A 20601-nucleotide genomic window follows, 5' to 3' on the forward strand; every position below is an offset into this window, starting at 1 on the left:
GATAGGTCATTAAGTCACATGATATTGTTTCTCTTTGGGTTTCTGGTATAAAGAGACACAGAAAGGCAATTTACTTTTTTCAGCACAGAAAACGTCTGTAAATGGATCACAACGTTCAAGGAAAGTCAACACAAAATGGACAGGAGGCAAATTCATAAAAAACAGAAACAAATATGAATGCCCTGTTTCTGAAGTGCTCATAATGGTATTTGTGACAATACAGGCTGCATTCAGCCAACATCTGAATAATACATGCTTCGGTGAATAGAAGGTACAGCAAAAAGTAAGCTTTTTCAGGTTGGGATCATCTTTTGGTTATGTGTTTCTATAGGGTCTAGAACAATGGGGCCCTGGATTCCTAGTTGGAGCCCTAGATATAATAATAAAGGCTCGATATTGCTGTCAAAGTGAATGGCAAAGCCCCCACCAACTTCAATGGGAAGAGGATCAGATCCAAAATGACAGTTTATGGTGCAAGTAGATAATGTTATGCCCTATGCATAAGTACAATTAAATGAAAGATACAAATAAAAGGGATGAGACTGGAGAGATTAGTCTTCTGAGGGCTGTAATACTTTCTTCTAATTCTGGTTAAAAGAAAAGGAGTACTTGTGGTCTTGGTGTGCAGATGGCTAGGTGGTAACCGGGTAACCGGTTTAGTGGCCTGTGTTACATTTAGTGGCCTGTGTTACACAGGAGGTCAGATTAGATGATCTGGTGGTACCTTCTGGCTTTAAACTCTAAATACAATGGCAGAAATCGGGGGACAGTTGACTACAGGTACATCTACACAGGAAGCAGAAACCCACAGCAGCAAGTCTCAGAGCCCGCGTCTATAGAACTTGGGCTATGGAGCTAAAAATAGCTGTGCAGACGTTCCGGCTTGGGCTGGACCCTGAGCTCTGAAACCGAGGGAGGGGCCCAAATGTCTACGCAGCTATTTGTAGCACTGTAGAATCGAGCCACGCAAGCCTGAGTCTGTAGAATCAGTGCCGCGGGTTTCTTCTTGCCATGTAGATGTACCCTAGATGGTAAGGGCCCAAACCACTACTCACTCACCCCTGCAACATCGCTGATGTCAATGGAGCCCCACCAACGTTACAGAGGAGAACTTGGCTCTAAGCAGTCAGAAGTATTGTACCTGTTAAGACATCGCAGCTGTTGGAATAGTTATTGCACTGGCATGGTTCACAGCTGGTTTGGTTCACCCAGTAGTAGCCATCGCAGCACTGGTCACACTTGAAGCCGGTTACCCCAACTTTACACTGGCATTTTCCAAAGCTGCAAAGGAAAAAAAAAACAAAAAAAACAAAGAAATCTGCATGTGCTACTTGACGACTCGGTAACTTCTGTTCTCAGTCTCACGGGCACAATGCTCTCATTCCCCGAGGGGGAATCTGTTCCTCTTACAATGTCATGCACACGCAGCAAATGTTCACCAGAAATGTAACTGCTGGAATATAAAACATAAGGGAGCATCACCGGAGTTCAAAACACCTGTACTACCTCATTGAGTTCATTGTGTGGGTGTAACTGCACACAGAATTTGACCCTGTATTAGCTTTCAGTTCACACTTTATTGTTGGATAATGGTCCATTTCTGAGCACAGCAACTCAATGACTCATCCCTCCCTTTGAAAGAGCTCTCTCACTGACTTACTGTCTTCTTCTGTGACTGGAAAGCACCTAATGCATTTTGGGCACTACTGCGATGTAGCAGCAAATGAAATAAGATGATGACAGTTCGGCGTTTGAGTTTGGTTCAGATAGGTGACCCCCTAAAATCAGATGCTTAACCAGAGCTTCTCCAAACCTCTTTGAGTGTACAAAACCAGACTGGAAATTTTGTGAGATTAGGGATATTTCAGTGTTTGAAGTTCTGATCCAGGCTAGAAACTAAAAATGAAGAAAAATTTCCCCACCATATCCAGCTAGCCCAATATTTCATAACTTTTTAAAAGGTTCTCCTTGAGAAACAGGCAATGTCATTTCCTCTGGACCCAGCCCATCCATCTATAGCAATGATGGCATGGTACCAGGGGCCAGAACTGGAATGGGGACCAGAAATGGGTTCTATTTCAACCTCAGCCACTCCGAGCCTGCTGCAAAGCCCACAGAAGGCAATGGGAGTCTTTCCAGTCTTTTGGGTTGGACTAGATGACCTTCTGGGGTCCCTTCCAACCCTGATATTCTATGATTCTATGATTCTATGATTCAACAGTCTTTGGAGTAATGAGCATTTATGTAGCACCTTTCACCTGAAAATCTCAAAGCACTTCACAACTGTGGATAAGAAATGTCTCCATTTTACAGATGGGAAACTTCAGAGATGAAATGACTTGCCAAAGATCACAGAGCCAATCAACGGTGCTTCAGAACAGCTGTGGGTCTTTATCTGTCCACCTGTAAAATGGGGACAATAATACTGCCTTATCTCGTGTGTATGTGGGTGCGGGGGAGGGGAGTTCTAAGGATTAATCCATTCATGCATGTAAGACACTGAGATTTCCATATGGAAGGAGCTATTGAAGGGCAAAATATACATATCCATGTATAACATGCATTCCAATGCTTCTTAATTCCCTGCCTTTTATTCAGCATTTGCTGTGGCATCCTAAACAAACGTCAATTATTCTGTACAGTTCTTGTAGGGGAAGAAGAGACAACTAACCACGTCTATGAAAAGCCGATTAACACTAACAGAGGCTGAGACCCAGAATGGCTGGATGTACTATTTATGTGTTGTTTTTAATTAAATGCTGTAGATTACAGTGGTTTTGGACAGCACCATTTCAAAAAATTAACCTACATTAGTATTTCTCTTGATAGTTCGCTTGGCAAAAATAGGAAATACCCAAAGCCACACACACACACACAGAAGGAAAACCCACAAATCTAGCCCAAGAGGCTAAACAAAGAAATACTTTCAAAATATGAATTTCAGACACATTTAATGGACTGATTACAGAAAAGAGCAAGAAATATGTTTCATTAGCCTCCACGCCATATCAGGAACTGCAGCCAGCAGAGGCAGAATTTAAAAAGCTTGGACAATAAAAACAGGGTTTCACAAAACCTAAAGTTAATTGAAATTTTTTCATGATGTTTTAAACCCAAAGCAAATGGAAACCATTTTTCATTTGAATTTGAACATTTCTCCTGCAGCATTTGCAGCACGGAGCTACAGTGCGATGGAACTAACAGCTCTGTAGAAAACAAGACTGATTAGACAGATAGCGCCAAAAAGTGAAAGCAACTAGACCTGTCATTCTAACCCTATGCCATAGCAGGACTCCCGTTCCCCTCTAGCTGGGACCTCATCCCATCTACCAGTGCAGAATGGTTGCATCTCCCTGGTTGAGAGCTCATGAACTAGTCTAGCTTCATTGTACAAACTGACTGAAATACACTGGATCTATAAGATAGAACTCATCTGCGACAGAACAGAGAGGAAGCTTGCAGTGATGGTTAAAGCACAAAGCTAGGAGTCAGAACACCTGGGTTCTATCATCACAAAGTGTACACACACACACAGATTTTAAAGATACTTATATAGCCTTCATCTCTCTGGTATTATGATAAAATTGTTATATGAAACAGAAAAATGGCCATAAAAACAGCTGAGGAGAGGAAACAGCAGCTTTTAGTGTCAAAAGTTATGGTGTATTCTTAACATCCTTTGGTTTGAGCTTGTCATAAACAAGGAGCTACTTATGGTCTTGGCAAGTTGCAGTCTTGCATCAGTTGAGAACAAGATGATTGCAACAAGTGGCGTTGTGTCCAGTGTGCAGAAGATTACAGGAGGTTTATTTATACAGCTGAGCTTGAAGGAAATAGAGCACGAGTCTGACCACAAATGTGGTTGGAAGCTACAATTTTGAGGGATTTAAGAAACCGAATTCCTCCCATACTGACTCTTGCCAAAGAAAGAAGAATTGCAAGGGACCATTCAAAGATGGAAGTCCACTGTACTCACCACCATGGCTACATCATAGCCTCTTCTGCCCTCCCCACAACTATTCAGCATGGACAGAAGGCGGCTCTCTCATCAAGAACAGCAGTAGTTGCAGGAAGGGGGAGATAGAAGAGGCCAGTGCAAACTAGGGCAGGCATGAACGGAGGGGGAGGAGACAGACTAGATCTGTGAGGGGGACTGGAGCAAGATGAGGGAGGGCTTAAAGCAATTTTGAACCGGATCATCAAATGCACTAGGGACCTGAGGGAGGCTGGGGGGGGATAACATGTCTGTGCTGTGTTGTACCTATGTGCAGGTGAAGAGTAACCCTCCTGCCCCCACACACACATGCTCCCCTAGAAGAAGGATGGTCTTGTGGTAAGAGGGCTAGTGTGGGACTTTGCAGCCCTGTGTTCAATTCCATCACAATCTCCCTATGTGACTCTGGGCAAGTCACCTGATCTCTCTGGGCTTCACTTCCCCAACTATAAAATGGGGATGACAGCCTTCCCTATCTCACGGAGACTGTCAGTTGCAATACACTGAGGACCGCTAGGAACTCGGCTACCAGGGAGATGCAGCAGCAGACACATGGCTGAGATGTAGCCCTGGTGATGTGCAGAATGCATTTCCATCTTGAATGGTCCCTTGCAATTCTTCTTTTGGCAGTATGGTTTTTAGGTTTCTTAAATCCCAGTGGCCACAGCTGGAGTGGCATAAAGGAGCCATAATGCAAAGAAGAACTGGCTCCTTTATGCTGCTCCAGCAGCGCAAAGAAGCCATAAACTGGGTAGATATGGCCCCTGGAGAATTTCCCTTGATGTAGAGGTAATCCCTTTGTGGCAAAGAGCCAGCATAATTGGTCTATCCCACTCCCCTGTCCTCATGGTGAGAGGAAAAGGGGAAATACTGGAGCTACTCCCAGTTTCTGAAATGGTTCCTTGTGGCCAAGAGCAGCCCGGGGTAAATTAGAGCAGCCCAAAGGCTCAAAGATAGGGTAAGTGCAAAGGTGATTTTGTCCCCATCCCTCTTGTTCCTGCACAGGGCATAGCTCAGTCAGAACAGGCGCTTGTAGCTCTCTGCTTTCCTGATTATCTCTGCCTCGTTTCAATTTCAGCTGAAAAACACATCTGTTGTTCACCCTTGCTATTGCTGATATCAAACTGAACTCTAACCGTGTTTAACTCCGGACAGTATTTAGAGATGGAGTACAAATTAAGAGCCCTGTCCTTCACGTGAGTAATCCTACAAGTAAGAGTTTACAGAATCATTTCCTAAAGTGGTTTCAAATTTAGCCTCCTGGGCTCGTTTCCCTTGATTCTGGGGCGTTCTCTATTATTTTCTCACCTTTATATTGACCAGACATTTATTTTAACAGGACTCTCCTCCCCAGCAACCTCTTTCCAGCCAGACTCCTGCTTCATTTTAAACAAAGTTTCTTTCCTAGGACTCCTCTGTTCTTAAATGTAGTGTTCTTGGGACAACACCCATGGATTTTACTTGTTAGATTAAAAATAACAGGATAGGAAGTTATTTTTAAAAAGTTTTGGAAAGTTTGGTATCAGTGCTCCTCTAGGAGGACTTTTCTCCACGTTACACATGGCCTGGAGCCAAGTCTTGCATGCGTAAGATTAAATCACTCAGCAAATATAAAGCGTTGCCTGTGGTCACTGCTTCTATAGGATAAAGCCCTTACAACACTGCCTTTCAGAGCTCCAGTCCAATGAAGACTGCTGAACACTTTTCGAAGCAAAGGTCAATGGTATAAACACGCTGAAATCACAAAAAAGCCCTGTTACCAGAGCAATTGTGCCCATAAAAAATCCAAAGGCTTGAAAGAAAAGACCCACAGTTTAATACTTGAAGAGTGAGAACTGAATTGGATTTGGAGTGCAAGCCAGGAATATTTTGGGGAGGGAGACTATTAAGACACAGCAACACAAATTGCTTGGTTACTATTTCCAATGATTAACCATGTGGAAGCCAAAAAGTTTTTAGCGCTTGGCGTTCATGCAGTGGAGGGCCCTGTTGGAAAATCTTGATTTCTGGTGCCAAAGGGTGGCTGCCCACCTGGGACTTTATTTGGATCTGTGACAGTACATACTTTATACAGGGTGCATGGATTTTATAGTGCATTCAAGCCGGACACCACCTAGTGATTCAAAACAATTCTTGCCATTGCAGGGCACAAGAGCATTTACCAGCCCAATTTGGGTCTCTAACACCGTGTGAGCATGGCAGAGGTTTAAAAAGTCTGGGGCTGATACGCCATGGCATTGCATGCTAGCAGAGCACAGAGATGTAAATGGAGTCACCTTGACGGAGAACGGGAGTGGCACATAATCAGGACCCTAACCGCTGCTGAAGAATATGGCTTGGGAACACTCCACAGGCTACATCACCAAGAACCTGGTCCACCAGGGCTAGCATGAAGGAAACAGCACGAGTTGGAAGGAGAGGAGCACGGAAATATTACTGTGTGTGGACACTGTTCTCAGACAACCTGGACAGATAAAGGAGTGGAATGCCTGTGGGGCAATTGCCAGCGGGGGGGGGGGGGGGGGGAGACAGATGTAAATGAGATAAAACACTTGGAGAAAAGAGAATCCCACACCAGAACCAGATGGGCCTGTAAAACCTGATTTGATTTGGTTTCCATTCACCAGGGCTGCATTCTAGTCCCCAGGGGGAATGGCCATATGGGATACAGGAAACCCCACACCTCTGCAGAGTTGCCCCCGAATCATTCCTTGGGGGGCAGGGATGCCCCTCACCCACCCACCCCTTTTAATCAATGACAGGGGCTCAGGCACTTAGAGAGAGCAGAAGCATCTGAGGGTCTTTTAACAGTCCCCTGGGCCAAATCATTCCATTCAGGAGCTGGGTTGCTACGTGGCCCACACTGGTAATGGCAACCACACAATCCCTTTGTTGACAGCACTGGAGGGTGAAGTCACAGGGGCCGAGGGGTGGCTGGGCAACCACCCAGAACAACTTTTCTGGCTGTCAGCTGGCTACTTGGAAACCTTCCTGGACACACAGGGAGCATACTACAGGAAACAGCTGATGCCTCTTCTCCTTCCCCTGGTCCTACCCCACGCCATGTCCTGAAGCTGCAGAGCACCTGTATGCTGAGGGGAATGGAGATCCTTCTGATCAGCTACTGTCGCCGCCGCCACCACCACAATCTCCCTCATCTTGTGGTTTGTGCAATGTGCTATCCTCTGCAACACACAGCAGAGAGCTGCATGGGGAGCTAAGGGCTTGTTAGGAAAAATAATCTTAAAACATCGGGCTGGCTGAGATGTGACACTGAGTATAACTATACTGGAGCTAGAGGTGTAACTGCCAGCTGGGGCAGACATACCCACACTAGGTCTGATCAAGCCAGCACACTAAAAATAGAAGTGTAGCCATGGCAGCATGCGCAGTGGGGTGAGTTAGCTGCCCCGAATATGATCCCATCCGAAACTTGGGGCGGCCAACCCATCCTATCACTTACACCACTGCAGCTACACTGTGGTTCTTAGCATACTAGCTCCATCAGACTGGCGCGGTACATGTGACCCAGCTGGAAATTACGTCTCCAACTCCAGTGTAGACATACAGGTATGTCACACTGTGATCCATACATTGTGCAGCACAATGAACCTTGATGAGACTCCTGCTGCTGTCAATGGGAGAGTTTCCCTAATCAAAAGGGCCTTCAGGCTGTAATGAGCCCAAGATAGATGAGGGGAGGCATGAACATGTCCTAAGCAGCTGTTCATACAGCACAGTGCTGTGGAATACAGAAAATCAATCACGAGTTGTAATAGTTTGGGTCTTCTTTACACGTGGGGAATCCCCGTGAAATCCCTTTCTATAGGGCTTTAAAAAAATAAATTTGATAGCATTCAAGAGCAGGGGTAACATTTTCTATTCCCTTTTCTAGGACAGTTTAAACTGCCTACAGAAAAGTTAAAGACAAGGTGGGTGAGCTAATATCTGTTATTGGACCAACTTCTGCTGGTGAAAGAGAAGTTTTCAAGCTGCACAGAGCTCTTTAGATCTGTGTAAGCTTGAAAGCTTGTCTCTCTTGCCAACAGAAGATGGTCCAATAAAAAGATATGACCTCACCACCTTATCCAGGGACCAACCCAGCTAAAACAATGCTACACCCAACTCCAGCAGAGTTATCATTCTCCTACTAATTTGTATGGGACATTTTCATGGCGGAACATCACCATTAGTACTTGCCGTGAGCATACTGAGCCCTAACACAACCATCACAACTTGTCGGTTGATTTTCAGGTTAATTGATTTGGGTATTAACAGATGGGGAAAAGAAGAACAGAGAAGCCATTAGCACATGGCTCACTTTCATCTCCTTGCTCCTCTGGTTCCACTACAGCCGTTGGAAGCCCAACACTTTCTCCCCGGTGCTAATTTAATAACACCTTCTGTGTGCGATTCACATGCCAAAGAAGCCCATTATGCAAGCCCACTGAGGGCTCCTTTTGTGGAAGGGGGAAGAAGGACGGCTTTATTGTAGCAAACATTGGGTCATTGTGTGAAACATTCCTTGCTTTGTGCCAGTGGACAAAATGTATGTATATGGAATCCATCGCCGGAGACGGAATACTTAACAGCTATGAAAGGGCATTTTATAAATGTCAAAGGGCCAGATCGTCTGGCCAAAAGTACCGCTTCCACAGTGCCATCTCCCCCGCCCCGGGCACTGGTCACCCCCTCCCTGGGTCATGGCTGCAGAGAGGAGGGCCTAGGGCACAGGCATTGTGCTCTACAAGCCCCATGGATAAGACAGCGGAGATACTGCAGCCTGGACTGTCTTAACTCCTCCATGCTATTAATGGGGATCCTAGGAGCATCAGTGGCTGGGGAGAGCAATGACAGTACTTCTCCCAGGGTCAGGGAGATGCAGCACAGTGGCCCCGAGCCAGTGGAGAAGATCCTAGGAGATTGCAGGAGCCTTTGGGATAGAATCACTCCCCATTGCACAGTTATCTCATAACAGAATGATTCTGGCGGAGATTCCATAGAAGGGGCCATCCAAGGTGGATATTGTTTGTATTATCATAGCACGCAGAACCTGCACTCATGAATCAGGACCCCATTGAGGCAGGCGCTGTACAGAGACAGAACAAAAAAGACTTTGTTCCAAAGGAGGGGTGACCCAGGCCAAGGACCCCGTTTCAGGGCTCATATAAACAGAAATAAGGGTATTCAGTGGCAAACAGTGAAATGCTATGAAAGGAAATATTTATGGTATGGTGAAGAGTTGCCTAGGAGTAACAAAAGGTTTGTCTAGGCCAAGTTACTCTGTGTTCTTGAGTACTGGTTACTTGAAGTCCCCGGGATTGCACCAGAGGAGAATTTGGCTCCATGTATTTTCTACACTCAGGCCACGTCTACACTTAAACCGTTACAGTGGCACAGTTGCAGCACTTCAGTGTAGACGCTCACTACAGTTAGGGGAAGGGCTCCCCTGGCACTGTAGTTAATCCACCTCCCCGAGAGGCAGTACCTAGGTCAATGGAAGAATTCTGAAGCTGGGTTGACCTAACGTTTAAGTGTAGGCTGGGCCGGAGCATCAGATTCTCCTCTCATCCACTGTTTCTAAACCAGCATTCATTTTCCTTCAAAAACTAGTATGAGCAAGAGAAGAAATAGCCTCTAAGTGTTTATTCGCCCCATTGTCAATCAGCCACTGTTGTGGATCAAGAATTGAAACCTCATCGCCCATGGCCCAGGATAGGGCCCAAACCACTGGACTATCCTGCCTCTTAAGTTACCAATATCAGGCAGAGTTAAAGCAGAAGTGACTGGCTCACAAAAATACATAGAGAATGTACGTATGTGAGCCTTTTTAGTAATCTTTTCTGGATATTCAGTAATCAGAAAAACAAGGTTGCGCCTTTTGGCAGGTTTGTCTGGTATTGTCATTGTTATTTTTAAAAAACACCCTTATGGCAAAAACCCAATTATGCAGATGTTCCGCCTAATGAAGTGTTTTTGCAACCAAAGGGAAGGGCCCCCAAGATTGTAAAAGTGATCTCTCCTTCTGGGGCCTGGAATCTGCACATTTACAGCCTTTATTCTCCTATTACGAAAAAAGCATTTTTGCAAAGATTTGAGAGTCAGATTTTGATCTTCATTCCAGCAGTGCAAATCCAAAGTAATTCCACTGAAGTCTGGGTGCAACCAATCAGAACTTAGCCCCTAATATTTCACTCCATTGTTGTTGTTTTCATTACGATAGCACCTAGAGGTCCCAGTCAAGACCAGGGACCCATACCAGGCATTATAGGAACATGGAGTAAGAGATAGACACTACACCAAAGAGCTTACAAAGAACAGGAAGAGAAACAGAGGCAGAGAAAGGTAAAATGATTTGCCCAAGGTCACACAGCAGAACTAAGAATAGAAGGCAGATCTTCACCATCCCATGCCAGTGACCTAGCCACCAGCTCACCACGCTCCTGCTCCCTACACTATAATGAATACTTTGTATCAAGGATTTTAGAAGTCTTGATTCAATATTTTTAAGAGCACTGATTCATCCAGCAGGTGAGGTGCAGCTCTAGGGCAGAAACATAGGAATGGGGAAGCCTGCTGGAGGGAAATAACAGCATTTCTTGGAGGCCACAGCTGCTGTAAGAGAGAGGGTAACAACTGGCAATTTTCCACTGGAGGAGCCGTCAGTAATAAATTGCTTTGAGGTAGATAAGTTTGTGAATTACTCCTGTCAGCAAACAAAAGTAATATCCAGGTTCACCATTTACTGACTATGGGGGGTTTAATAAGCTGTAAAAGAATAGAAATCATAACAGATACTTAGCTAATTTAAGCACACAACAAAACATACTCTTAGCCACTTTCCACTGCTTTTATGTTGCCCACATGGAACAATTTCCATTAGAAATAAAAACTCGTTCATTCCCAGAGGTGCTGACAAGGCATTAGCTGGGAGATGAACCATCACTTCTGCTCTGCTAGTCAATAAACATGGGAACAGTTATTTTAGAAGAAAAAAAAATACAGGTTTGGGCTGGGTTTTTCTAAAGGGCACATGGGAGTGAAGTGCTCATGGCCAGAGTTAAAGGGATTTAGGCACCTAACGATGCCGAGAGGTATGTAGTGGGATTTTCAAAAGTGATTATGTCACTTTCAATGGGAGTGGGGTGCCCAACCTACTTAGGTGCTTTTGTAAAACTAGGCCCACTAGGCCCCTCGCTGCATCTTTAGAAACTTTAATACCTTGGTGAATCAGGCCCCCAGCTCTCATAGATTCATAGACATTTAGGTCAGAAGGGACCATTATGATCATCTAGTCTGACCTCCTGCACAATGCAGGCCACAGAATTTCACCCACCACTCCTAAAAAAGACCTCACACCTATATCTGTGCTATTGAAGTCCTCAAATTGTAGTTTGAAGACCTCAAGGAGCAGAGAATCCTCCAGCAAGTGACCCGTGCCCCATGCTACAGAGGAAGGCGAAAAACCTCCAAGGCCTTCCAATCTGCCCTGGAGGAAAATTCCTTCCTGACCCCAAATATGGCGATCAGCTAAACCCTGAGCATATGGGCAAGATTCATCAGCCAGATACTACAGAAAATTCTTTCCCGGGTAACTTGGATCTTACCCCATCTAAAAACCCATCACAGGCCATTGGGCCTATTTACCATGAATATTTAATTACCAAAACCATGTTATCCCATCATACCATCTCCTCCATAAACTTATCGAGTTTAATCTTAAAGCAAGATAGATCTTTTGCCCCTCTCAATGCCCAATTCCGCTAGACTTTTTGAGAAATGCCAGGCTTTATGTACAGATCATACCAAACATATGGCTGGCTGGATCTGCCAGTAACAGCAGTAGTGCTGTTTCAATCCATGGGAACAAGGCTGGCAGGGTCAGCGTCTCAAAGGGAGACCCCTACACAGAGGGCACACACAGTGCCAAGACTGTCCATCAAGTGGAATTCCCCTTTCAGACTCAGTGCATCCTCTGCTCCAGGGGACACAGTGACGTATAAATGTTCCTAGGGAGGCTCCATTTCCATGCCCTTTACTGGGCATACAAGGCGTGAGATCCCCCTCCGAGGGCAGAACATCTACACTTTGACATTTACAAGCATGCATAACAATTTATTTTTAAGCGGAACAGAATGACAAGATATCCCTCTAATGTGATATACCCCACACCTATGGCTGCATGCACGAACCCTGGGTATTTGCTGAAAACCCTCTACAAATTCAGCTTTGAATACCAATAGGCTGCCCTATTAGCTACACAACTGCATAACGAAGCAGGGAGATAACAGAATGTTGTGCAGTGCTACAGTGCATTTCAGCCAAGGACCTCAGCCTGAACTAATTAAGCCTCAACACCCCAGTGAGGGAGATCAAGATTGCTATCCCAGTTTACAGATGGGGAAACTGAGGCATGGAGAAGCTAAGTGAATTTTCCAGTGTTGCTTGCCAAATCAGTGGCAGAGCCAGGACCAGAACCCAGCACACTTGACTCTCAGTCCCTGCTTTAATCTTTAGGCCTTGTTTTCACTAGGAAAACAAGGTGCATTTTACCTCAGGTCAAGTCAACCCTTGCGAACTAACCAGTGCTATTAACCTAGTGAAGACAAGATTTGTATTAACTGGTTGAGGTAAAGGTTTAATAAAGATTAAAACTACCACTGCCTCATCTTCACTGGATCGTGACACAGTTTAGTCTAACATGGGTTAGCTTAACATGCTTTCAAAATACAACTATTTTTCCAAGCTAAGTCATAGCCATATACATCTCTTCCAGTCTCTAATGGCTTGTCTACATGGGAAAGTTATACCAGGATAAGATATGGTGTGAATTTAAATTGCTGTAGCTGTACCAGTATAACTCCCTGTGTGGGCAATCTTACTTTGGTGTAAGTGTGTCTTTTACTGGTTTACTTTATTTTGCTTTGGAAGTGGTTAGGATAAACAGAAAAAAAGGCTCTCTTATTCTGGAGTAAGAGTGTCCACATGGGGAGTTACACTGGCACAACCACAGTGATATAACTGGATAAGTTTCCTGTATAGACAAGCCCTGAGTTGACCGTCCTCTCTCATGCCCTAGTGAGGGCAGCACCATTTTTAACCAGGAGAATCCAGTACTTCCCCAGGATTCCCATACAGTGAAAGGGTAACCTCGAAGGAATCCCGGAACTGTGGCTTGCTAAATCCTAGGTATGCGGAAAGTGGAGGATTTTCCCTACACTGTATCAGCTGTGCAGGATGCGGACAGCAAAAAACTCAGCGAGGAGCAGGTCCCTGGCACAGGTATGAGGGAAGGACCGAATATCCCAGCCAGCTTAACCTCACCACACTGAATTGCTCCACGGAGACCCTGAAGCTTCCGCTGCTCTGCACTGACCCATGCTGCTATTACGAAGGCTGAAGACAACCTTCCCCGCCCTCTCTCTTGGTTCCTTCCCCAGCTTCAGAAAGTGGGAGGTTAGAGGTCAAGCAGAGGCCCTGTGGAGAAATCTCAGTTGCTTTCACATAATAAAAAATACAGGAGCCTATGAAATCTATTCAGTTTTAAGTCATTGATTCAACCAATCCAGACTCAGTTAACTTTCCTCAGGGTAATTTAACCCCTCGGCCAAGAAACAGTGCCCGAGACCCACCTGAGTGTGCCAGACAGAACCTTTAAAGACTCATGGCAAAGCTCTTCTGATTTGCTCCATCTGAGCAAGCAGCAAGAGACGCAGCTTGTCTGGGATGCTAGAGGAGGAAGCTGTAGCATCCATGGAGAAGGGGATTTTGTTTTGAGCTCACGCCAGCATGACACAGCTCTTAATTCCTTGGGCAGACAGCTCCACAGCCAAAGCTAGCAGGGTGGATGTAAGGCTCCACCTCTGCCTGATTGGTGCTGTTTCAAAGTCCACTCTGAAGTCACACACTTTAGTATGGAGACAGTTTACAAAGGTGGGCTAGTGGCTTAGATCCTAACCTCCAAATCAAGAGGCCTGGGTTCTAGTCCCAGCTCTGTGGGTGACCTTGGGTAAGTCACTTTACTTCTGTATCCTCCTCCTACCCTTTTTTCTACTTGAACTATGAGCTCTTCATGGCAGGGACTGTCTCTTACTATAGGTTCATAGAGTGCACAAGGGGGCCCGAATTCAGCTGGTGATCCAAGTTCCACTGGAACACAAACAGTAATCATAAAAACAGACATTTTATCCTTGACACTCTAGTCCAATAATACATTGGAGTCACCTGATTATATTTTTAGAAAACAGTTTGCTGTAATAGCTAAACAGAAAGCAAAACAATGAGGCAAGATGACATTTTAACAGAGCAAAATTAAAACCAGTTTCAAAACCACTCTGAACTGGCCAGTGGGCCATGTATTGAAACGCACCATCCCAGAGGAGACTGTGCTGATCTCTACAGATAAACAAGTCGAAAAAGGGCCTTTGACTAGCAGCAACAGAGACCATTCATAGTGACAGCACTGTCAGGTCAATGTTCACTCCTAAAATCAATCCTACGCCTGGGGAAAGGGGTTTTGTTTTGTTTTTTTTATTCTAAGGTCTGTACTGGAGGTCTAGTTAATAATTACCACATTGGGGTGGGGTGGGTGACACGCTGTCGGGTAAAGTGTGCTTTAAAAAAAAAAATACAGTTGTCCTTTAAAAAGCAACCTTTACAAAAGTGCACGCAAGCTGATATATAGGAGATGTGTTGTTTCTCCTTAGAGCTCAGCCTCTAGGAATTATGCTTCTCAAATCAAGGACTGTCTAAGACTGGTCACAGTCCAAAATTACGTTTCAGGTTTACTGAGACAGTCTTCCCGTGAATACGCACTTTTTAAAAGGGGTACATGTGCATTAGCTTATGCAACTGGTGTGAACTTGTTTTTAAAAAACAGCTTAAGGTATTTTCATTGTATTAGCAAACAAACCAAAAACAACTATGGGCCTCATTATGGGTATTATGGTAGTACTCCCCAGATCACAGCTCAGTCTGTGGGCCCACTGGGCTAGCTGTTGTAAATACACATATAAGGGACAGCCCCGTCCCAAAAACTATTGGGAGAGGATAGATTGTCAGCCCCATTTTATAGATGGGGAACAGAGGCACGGAGAATAAGTACCTTGCCCAAAGTCACACAGGGAGTTTGTGGCTGAGCTGGGAATTGAACCCAGATCACTCAAGTCCCTGTGCTTTAGCCACGAGATCATATGGGGCCAAATCTTGTTCTTAGATACCCACAGGCAGCTCCTATCAACTTTGACAAGGCGGGGGGAATAGGTCCCCACACCTGAGGACATTTTGACTCTAGAGTTTACACCAGAATCTTTTGGGCAGGGATCATCTTTACACTGGGACTTGTGTAGAGTGTATACGCATAGACTCAGACTTTAAGGCCAGAGGGGACCATCATGATCATCTAGTCTGACCTCCTGCATATTGCAGGCCACAGAACCTCACCCACCCACTCCTGTAATGTATAGCACAATGGGGGCCCAATCCTGAGTGAAAGCTCTAGGTGCTACCGCAGTACAGATAATAAATAACAAAATTACACAAAGTACCAGCTCAACAATCCAACATGAAAGTCCCAAATACATTTCCCCTCCTGTCCCACAGTCAACTATCCATAAGGATCTAGTGCAATATGTTTGCAACGTACAAGCCGTATTAACCCGTTTTAACTCCTGTGAATGCAGTAGAGTATTTGGCACTTTGTTTTTCGTTTCCCATTTAATTTTTTCACACACTCTCATCGCTGTGCATGAGTCTGCCCATCTTGTGGCAATATTGATGTTCCTAGTTCTGCAACAGACAACTGACCTACTTTTTTTTTTTTTTTTTTTTTTTTGAATACATGGAGGTCATTTCTGTCTGTGGCAAAACGCACTGGGTGTGGAATTAGAAACAGAGAGCAGCTTTGTATTCATAGCATTATCTCACTTCCCCCCCAACCCACCTCATTTTCGCCTACTTTTGCTTTTTGTTCCCTCTTCAAAAAGCTGTGGAATTCCACAGCATCCCAAATTCTGTCCAGGTGGAATTAAGGGAAAGATTTTCCAAATTACAATGGGCAGGTAGATGTTAAAATCCCACATAACTCCCCTTAGTGCCTTTGGGAATCTTTCCCTAAATTCCCAATAACGCTTCCTGGACGATTCTATTTTATAAGGTATAGTGGTTAAAACTGGAGGGCTGGGAGTGGGGAAAGATGAGCTCCTATGCCAACTGACTGATGTGTGAAGCTAGGCGCGTGACTCAAGTGAGTGAACCCCTCACTCACATTCACCTGAGTATGCCCATTCACTCGAGTCGGACTGCTCACCAGGGTGATTCATAACCTGATCTTTGGGAAAAGATCCTGATATCCACAACCAGGCTGGGAAACATCTTTCTCCACAAGTTGCCTTGCCCACTGATTATATGCTGTATTTGTGAGATAAGGTCCTATTCAACCTGAGTTTCAGGATATCAGAACCTGCCCTTGACTACTCTGGTCCTCAGCTTCCCCCAAGAGGATAATACTCATCTGACCTTTCTGAAGCATTTTGAGTAGGGGTGGTCACACCTTTGAATTACCATTCCACAGGAGAGTCTGACATTTCAACATTTGTTTTCATTTCAAATCAGAAACAACCTTCCACTCCCCCCAAATTATGGAAATTTCCTGTAAACCAAAGCTTTTGGAAAAAAATTGTTATGGGTCAACATTTTTCGCATTTCTATTTTGACTTGATTTTATATTATACTTTGTAAGATTTGAAATAGATTTCAAAATGCAAAGTTGGAACCTTATTGAAACACTTTCCCCCAATTTTTATTTTCAAAATGAAATCCTGTCAAAATCAACCTGTTCCCCCCAGAAAGAATTTCCATTTCGACAAAACAGTTTTCCAATGAAAAGACATTCCATTGGAAAAATGTTTTTGACATGCTCTAATTTTGAAATCCCAGGAAGGAAGGTACTATACAGCACTAGATATTCTTATGGTTGGGAAGATCTTGCATGTTACCTGCACTGGTTTTGGTGAGAGATCAGTACTTTACCAATAAATCAGCTTGGAAAAGAGATGACTCGGGGGATATGAAAAAGGTCTATAAAAGCATGACCGGTGTGGCAAAAGTAAATGAGGAAGCGTTATTTACTCGTTCTCATAACACAAGAACTAGGGGTCACCAAATGAAATTAATAGGCAACAGATTTAAAACAAACAAAAGGAAGTATTTCTTCACACAATGCACAATCAACCTGTGGAACTCTTTGCTAGGCCAAGACTATAACAGGATTCAAAAAAGAACTAGATAAATTCATGGAGGATAGGTCCATCAATGGCTATTAGCCAGGATGGGCAGGGATGGTGTTCCTAGCCTCTGTTTGCCAGAAGCAGGGAATGAGTGACAGGGGATGGATCACTTGATGATTACTTGTTCTGTTCATCCCCTCTGGGAAACCTGGCATTGGCCACTGTTGGAAGACAGGACTGAGCTAGATGGACCTTTGGTCTGACTCAGTATGGCCATTCTTATGTTACTTCTGCCTGCAAGCCTTGGCTGCAAGAACGGTCAATGAGGTAAAACTAAATCAAACCTTCCCTGTTACATTAATTCCAGGAGAGGCTGCCCTTCGCTGCCCTTCCTGCTGATCCCACAGGAAGCTCTGGAACACACCCTCCTCTCCGCTGACTCACTCCCTTGCAGATACTTCCCATTTCCCCAGCCTCTGACTCCAAGGCACCTTCCTCAACCCAGCTACTCAAATACGGGGCTGAGATTCAAGGTTCCAGTCTGGGCCCTATCAGCAGTTCTGACCTTTCTGCTGCATGAACTTTACCCTGCATGATTATTTGACTGAAGTAATTCAAATAAGAGAAATCAGGGTCTGTTTTTCCCTTGACTCTTAGCTGGTGTAAATAAAATGGAGGGGGAAAACCATCTGATGCAAGGGTTAAAACTGCAACAGCTTAGCAAGCAGAACTCCCTCCGAAGCCAATGGAGTCCCATGCACCGAGAGACTGAATTAAGCCTTAAAACTGCACAGGGTTTACATTGCAAAGAAAGGCTGATCCTATTCTTGTGAAATTAGGGCATGAGATTATATTCAGAGTTCAGTGTGTAGCTGCTCCATACTAGTCAGTGATGGGCCTGGAATTCTTCCACAGGAAATCTGCCAGTGAAGCAACAGCAGCGTGCACTGACTCAAAGCACCTCCTTGCAGTCCTAGCCGCACACCATCCCCAGCCAGCACCATTTGCCTCCTGTGGGCTGCCAGTGAAGGGGAGGTTGCAGCTGCTTACCATGTCCCTGGTTGAGTTTCCACTGCCAGGAAGCCTCTGTTAGTGTCTATTAGCGTGGAAGCCAGCACAGACTCCAGATGGATAATACCCACTGTGACAGAGTTCCCCTTTTAGGCATCTGATTTGCTCTACTAGATCAGATCATTGGACCATCAAGCCAAGTCTCCTAGGTGTAACAGCACAATCCTTTACAGTAAGAAAAAAAATCCTTCAAATCATCTAGACAGTCATGCAATGCTACTCGGGGGGGGGGGGGGGGTTATGTGCTACAAACACAGGAAGGAACAACTTCAGCAAATAATATCAAGTATCTGATGCATCCTTAACGGAAGGAGAATTCAGCAGTTACTAGCAGTACCCTTTATGCTTTCCTTAGGGTAGGACAGTGCACTCTAGAATTCTGCTCAACTGTATTAATAGACTCCTGAACTTGCCTGATTCTGGGTTCTCATTTTAAAATGCAAAATTCAGCCTAAACGCTAAGCCAGTCAGTAAACCTATGTCTGAGTCAGTCTGGGACAGATTCTGGTTTCACACAGAAACAAGAAACCATTCAGCCACTTTGCCTAGAGGTGGGTCCAGATCAAAAACCTTTCGTGAAGTTCTGATCTGGATGTAAACTTTACAGCAAGCTCTCGTCTCTACAATGGGCCAAACAATCCAACACCCCTCTCCACTTCAGGAGCCTGCAGGCAATTTCACAGCCTGCAAGAGAGCCAGTGCGATCATTTGCCGCTCAGGACCACGGCTAGCTTTGACAGCATCTTGTTTTGAGCCCGGGCTTTTTACAAACCCCACACTCAGTTGTTAGAAAACCACATGAGTCCAAGGCCAAAGAAAAGGCTTGTCCTACCCCTTGCAAGTTGAAACAGTGGATTTTATGTGGTTCTAGGGGCCTCCCAAGCTGCATGAAATACCCCAGATAAAGTGACTAGAATCCTACTGAACAACCAATTACAACACAGCAATTATATGGGCACTGCAAAAGGGGATTTGTTCTTAAGGCTGCTAGACCTCCAATGACTCACTGCGGAGTCACCTTCTAACACGAACATTTCCCCCACATTCCTTCCTGAAGGTGACCCATGACTTTTGGCAAAGACAAGCAGTTACATCCCTAAATTGCCCACTATCCAGCTAGCTTTTATTATTGCATTTCCTTTCTTTCTCAACCACGTGTGTCCTTAATTCCCTCACTGAAGAGGAGCTGGTACATTCTCACCCCTTGTGTTTCCAAATAAAAGGCCAGATCTGATTGCCTTACTTATGTGAGGAGTCATGCTGAAATCAGGGAAGTGCATGAGATTTGGCCCAGGATTTCTCAGCAGAGCTGTCACATTGCACCAAACAGACCCAGGAAAATGCGCCCTGGGTCGGAGGGGTGGGGGGGAGGAGGGAGAGAGACAAATTGGACACAGCAGAAAAGAGAGAGGTTTATTTTTAATCCAGTTATTTATTCATTTCACCTGCAGTGGCAAGCAATTCGAGTTTCGAAAGCTGCTGACAGAACAGTGAGCTACACTGTGTACTTTCTACAGCTGTTATCAACGTCACTCACCTGCACGTAATCCCAGAAGAATTTAACCACTCAGCAATCATTAACAAATAATCAGTTACAGGATCAGGTCCTATTACTCTCAGTTTAAACACTTAGCTACCAGCATAGGCCTAAGTTTTCAAAAGTGACTAGTGATACAGGATGCCTTAATTTCTGGGTGTCCAACCTGAGATGCCTTAAAAGGGCCAGATTTTCAATCCACCCTCTGAGAATCAGGCCCATTTGAGATTTCACAAGATGAGCACCTAAAAACCCTGGAAAATGTAGGCTGCATTATTTTTCTTTTTATTTATTTCTATTTATTTATTTATTTCTATTTATTTCTATTTTATTTATTGCTGTAGTGCCTAAGAGCCCCAGGCACAGACCAGGACCACACTGTGCTAGGTACTGTACAAACACACTACAAAACAATGGTCCTTGCCTCAGAGAGTTTACAGTACTTACTTCCATGAATAACCCCTGTGCTGAGCCTATGAGGAGAGTAATGAATTGGTGAGTCTAGAGAAGGCCGGGAGATTCTAGCTCTGAGTTAAATGGTTATTTTATGTAAATAAACCAGACCTCAGAAGAGGGTAATTCAAAAGCACCAGTTGTGGAGATCTGACTAGGAAAAGAGGGAAACTGAGGCAGCAGTGCATCCAACAAAGGAAGAAGTAAGGCCCCGTTACAGTCTCTCACTCAACTATTTCTTTTGTGATGCTCAGAGAAAGAAAGTCAAAGCTCTGTTTGAGATCCCAGCCTCTGATGCAAGAAATAACCTTTGAAAGTGA

At 44.6% G+C, this 20601-nt stretch overlaps 1 protein-coding gene across 1 annotated transcript in view; it reads right to left on the reverse strand.

The window, feature by feature from the left end:
* The window catches only part of MEGF9 (multiple EGF like domains 9), an 81099-nt gene that overhangs the window by 15262 nt on the left and 45236 nt on the right, over positions 1–20601 (reverse strand). Inside the window, exon 3 of the mRNA XM_073314811.2 lies at positions 1142–1281. Within this exon, the coding sequence (XP_073170912.2) occupies positions 1142–1281 (140 nt within the window). The remainder of the gene's footprint in view (positions 1–1141; positions 1282–20601) is intronic.

Source organism: Lepidochelys kempii, chromosome 16 (genome assembly GCF_965140285.1).
Source record: "Lepidochelys kempii isolate rLepKem1 chromosome 16, rLepKem1.hap1, whole genome shotgun sequence".
In the NCBI taxonomy this organism is placed as follows: domain Eukaryota; kingdom Metazoa; phylum Chordata; order Testudines; family Cheloniidae; genus Lepidochelys; species Lepidochelys kempii.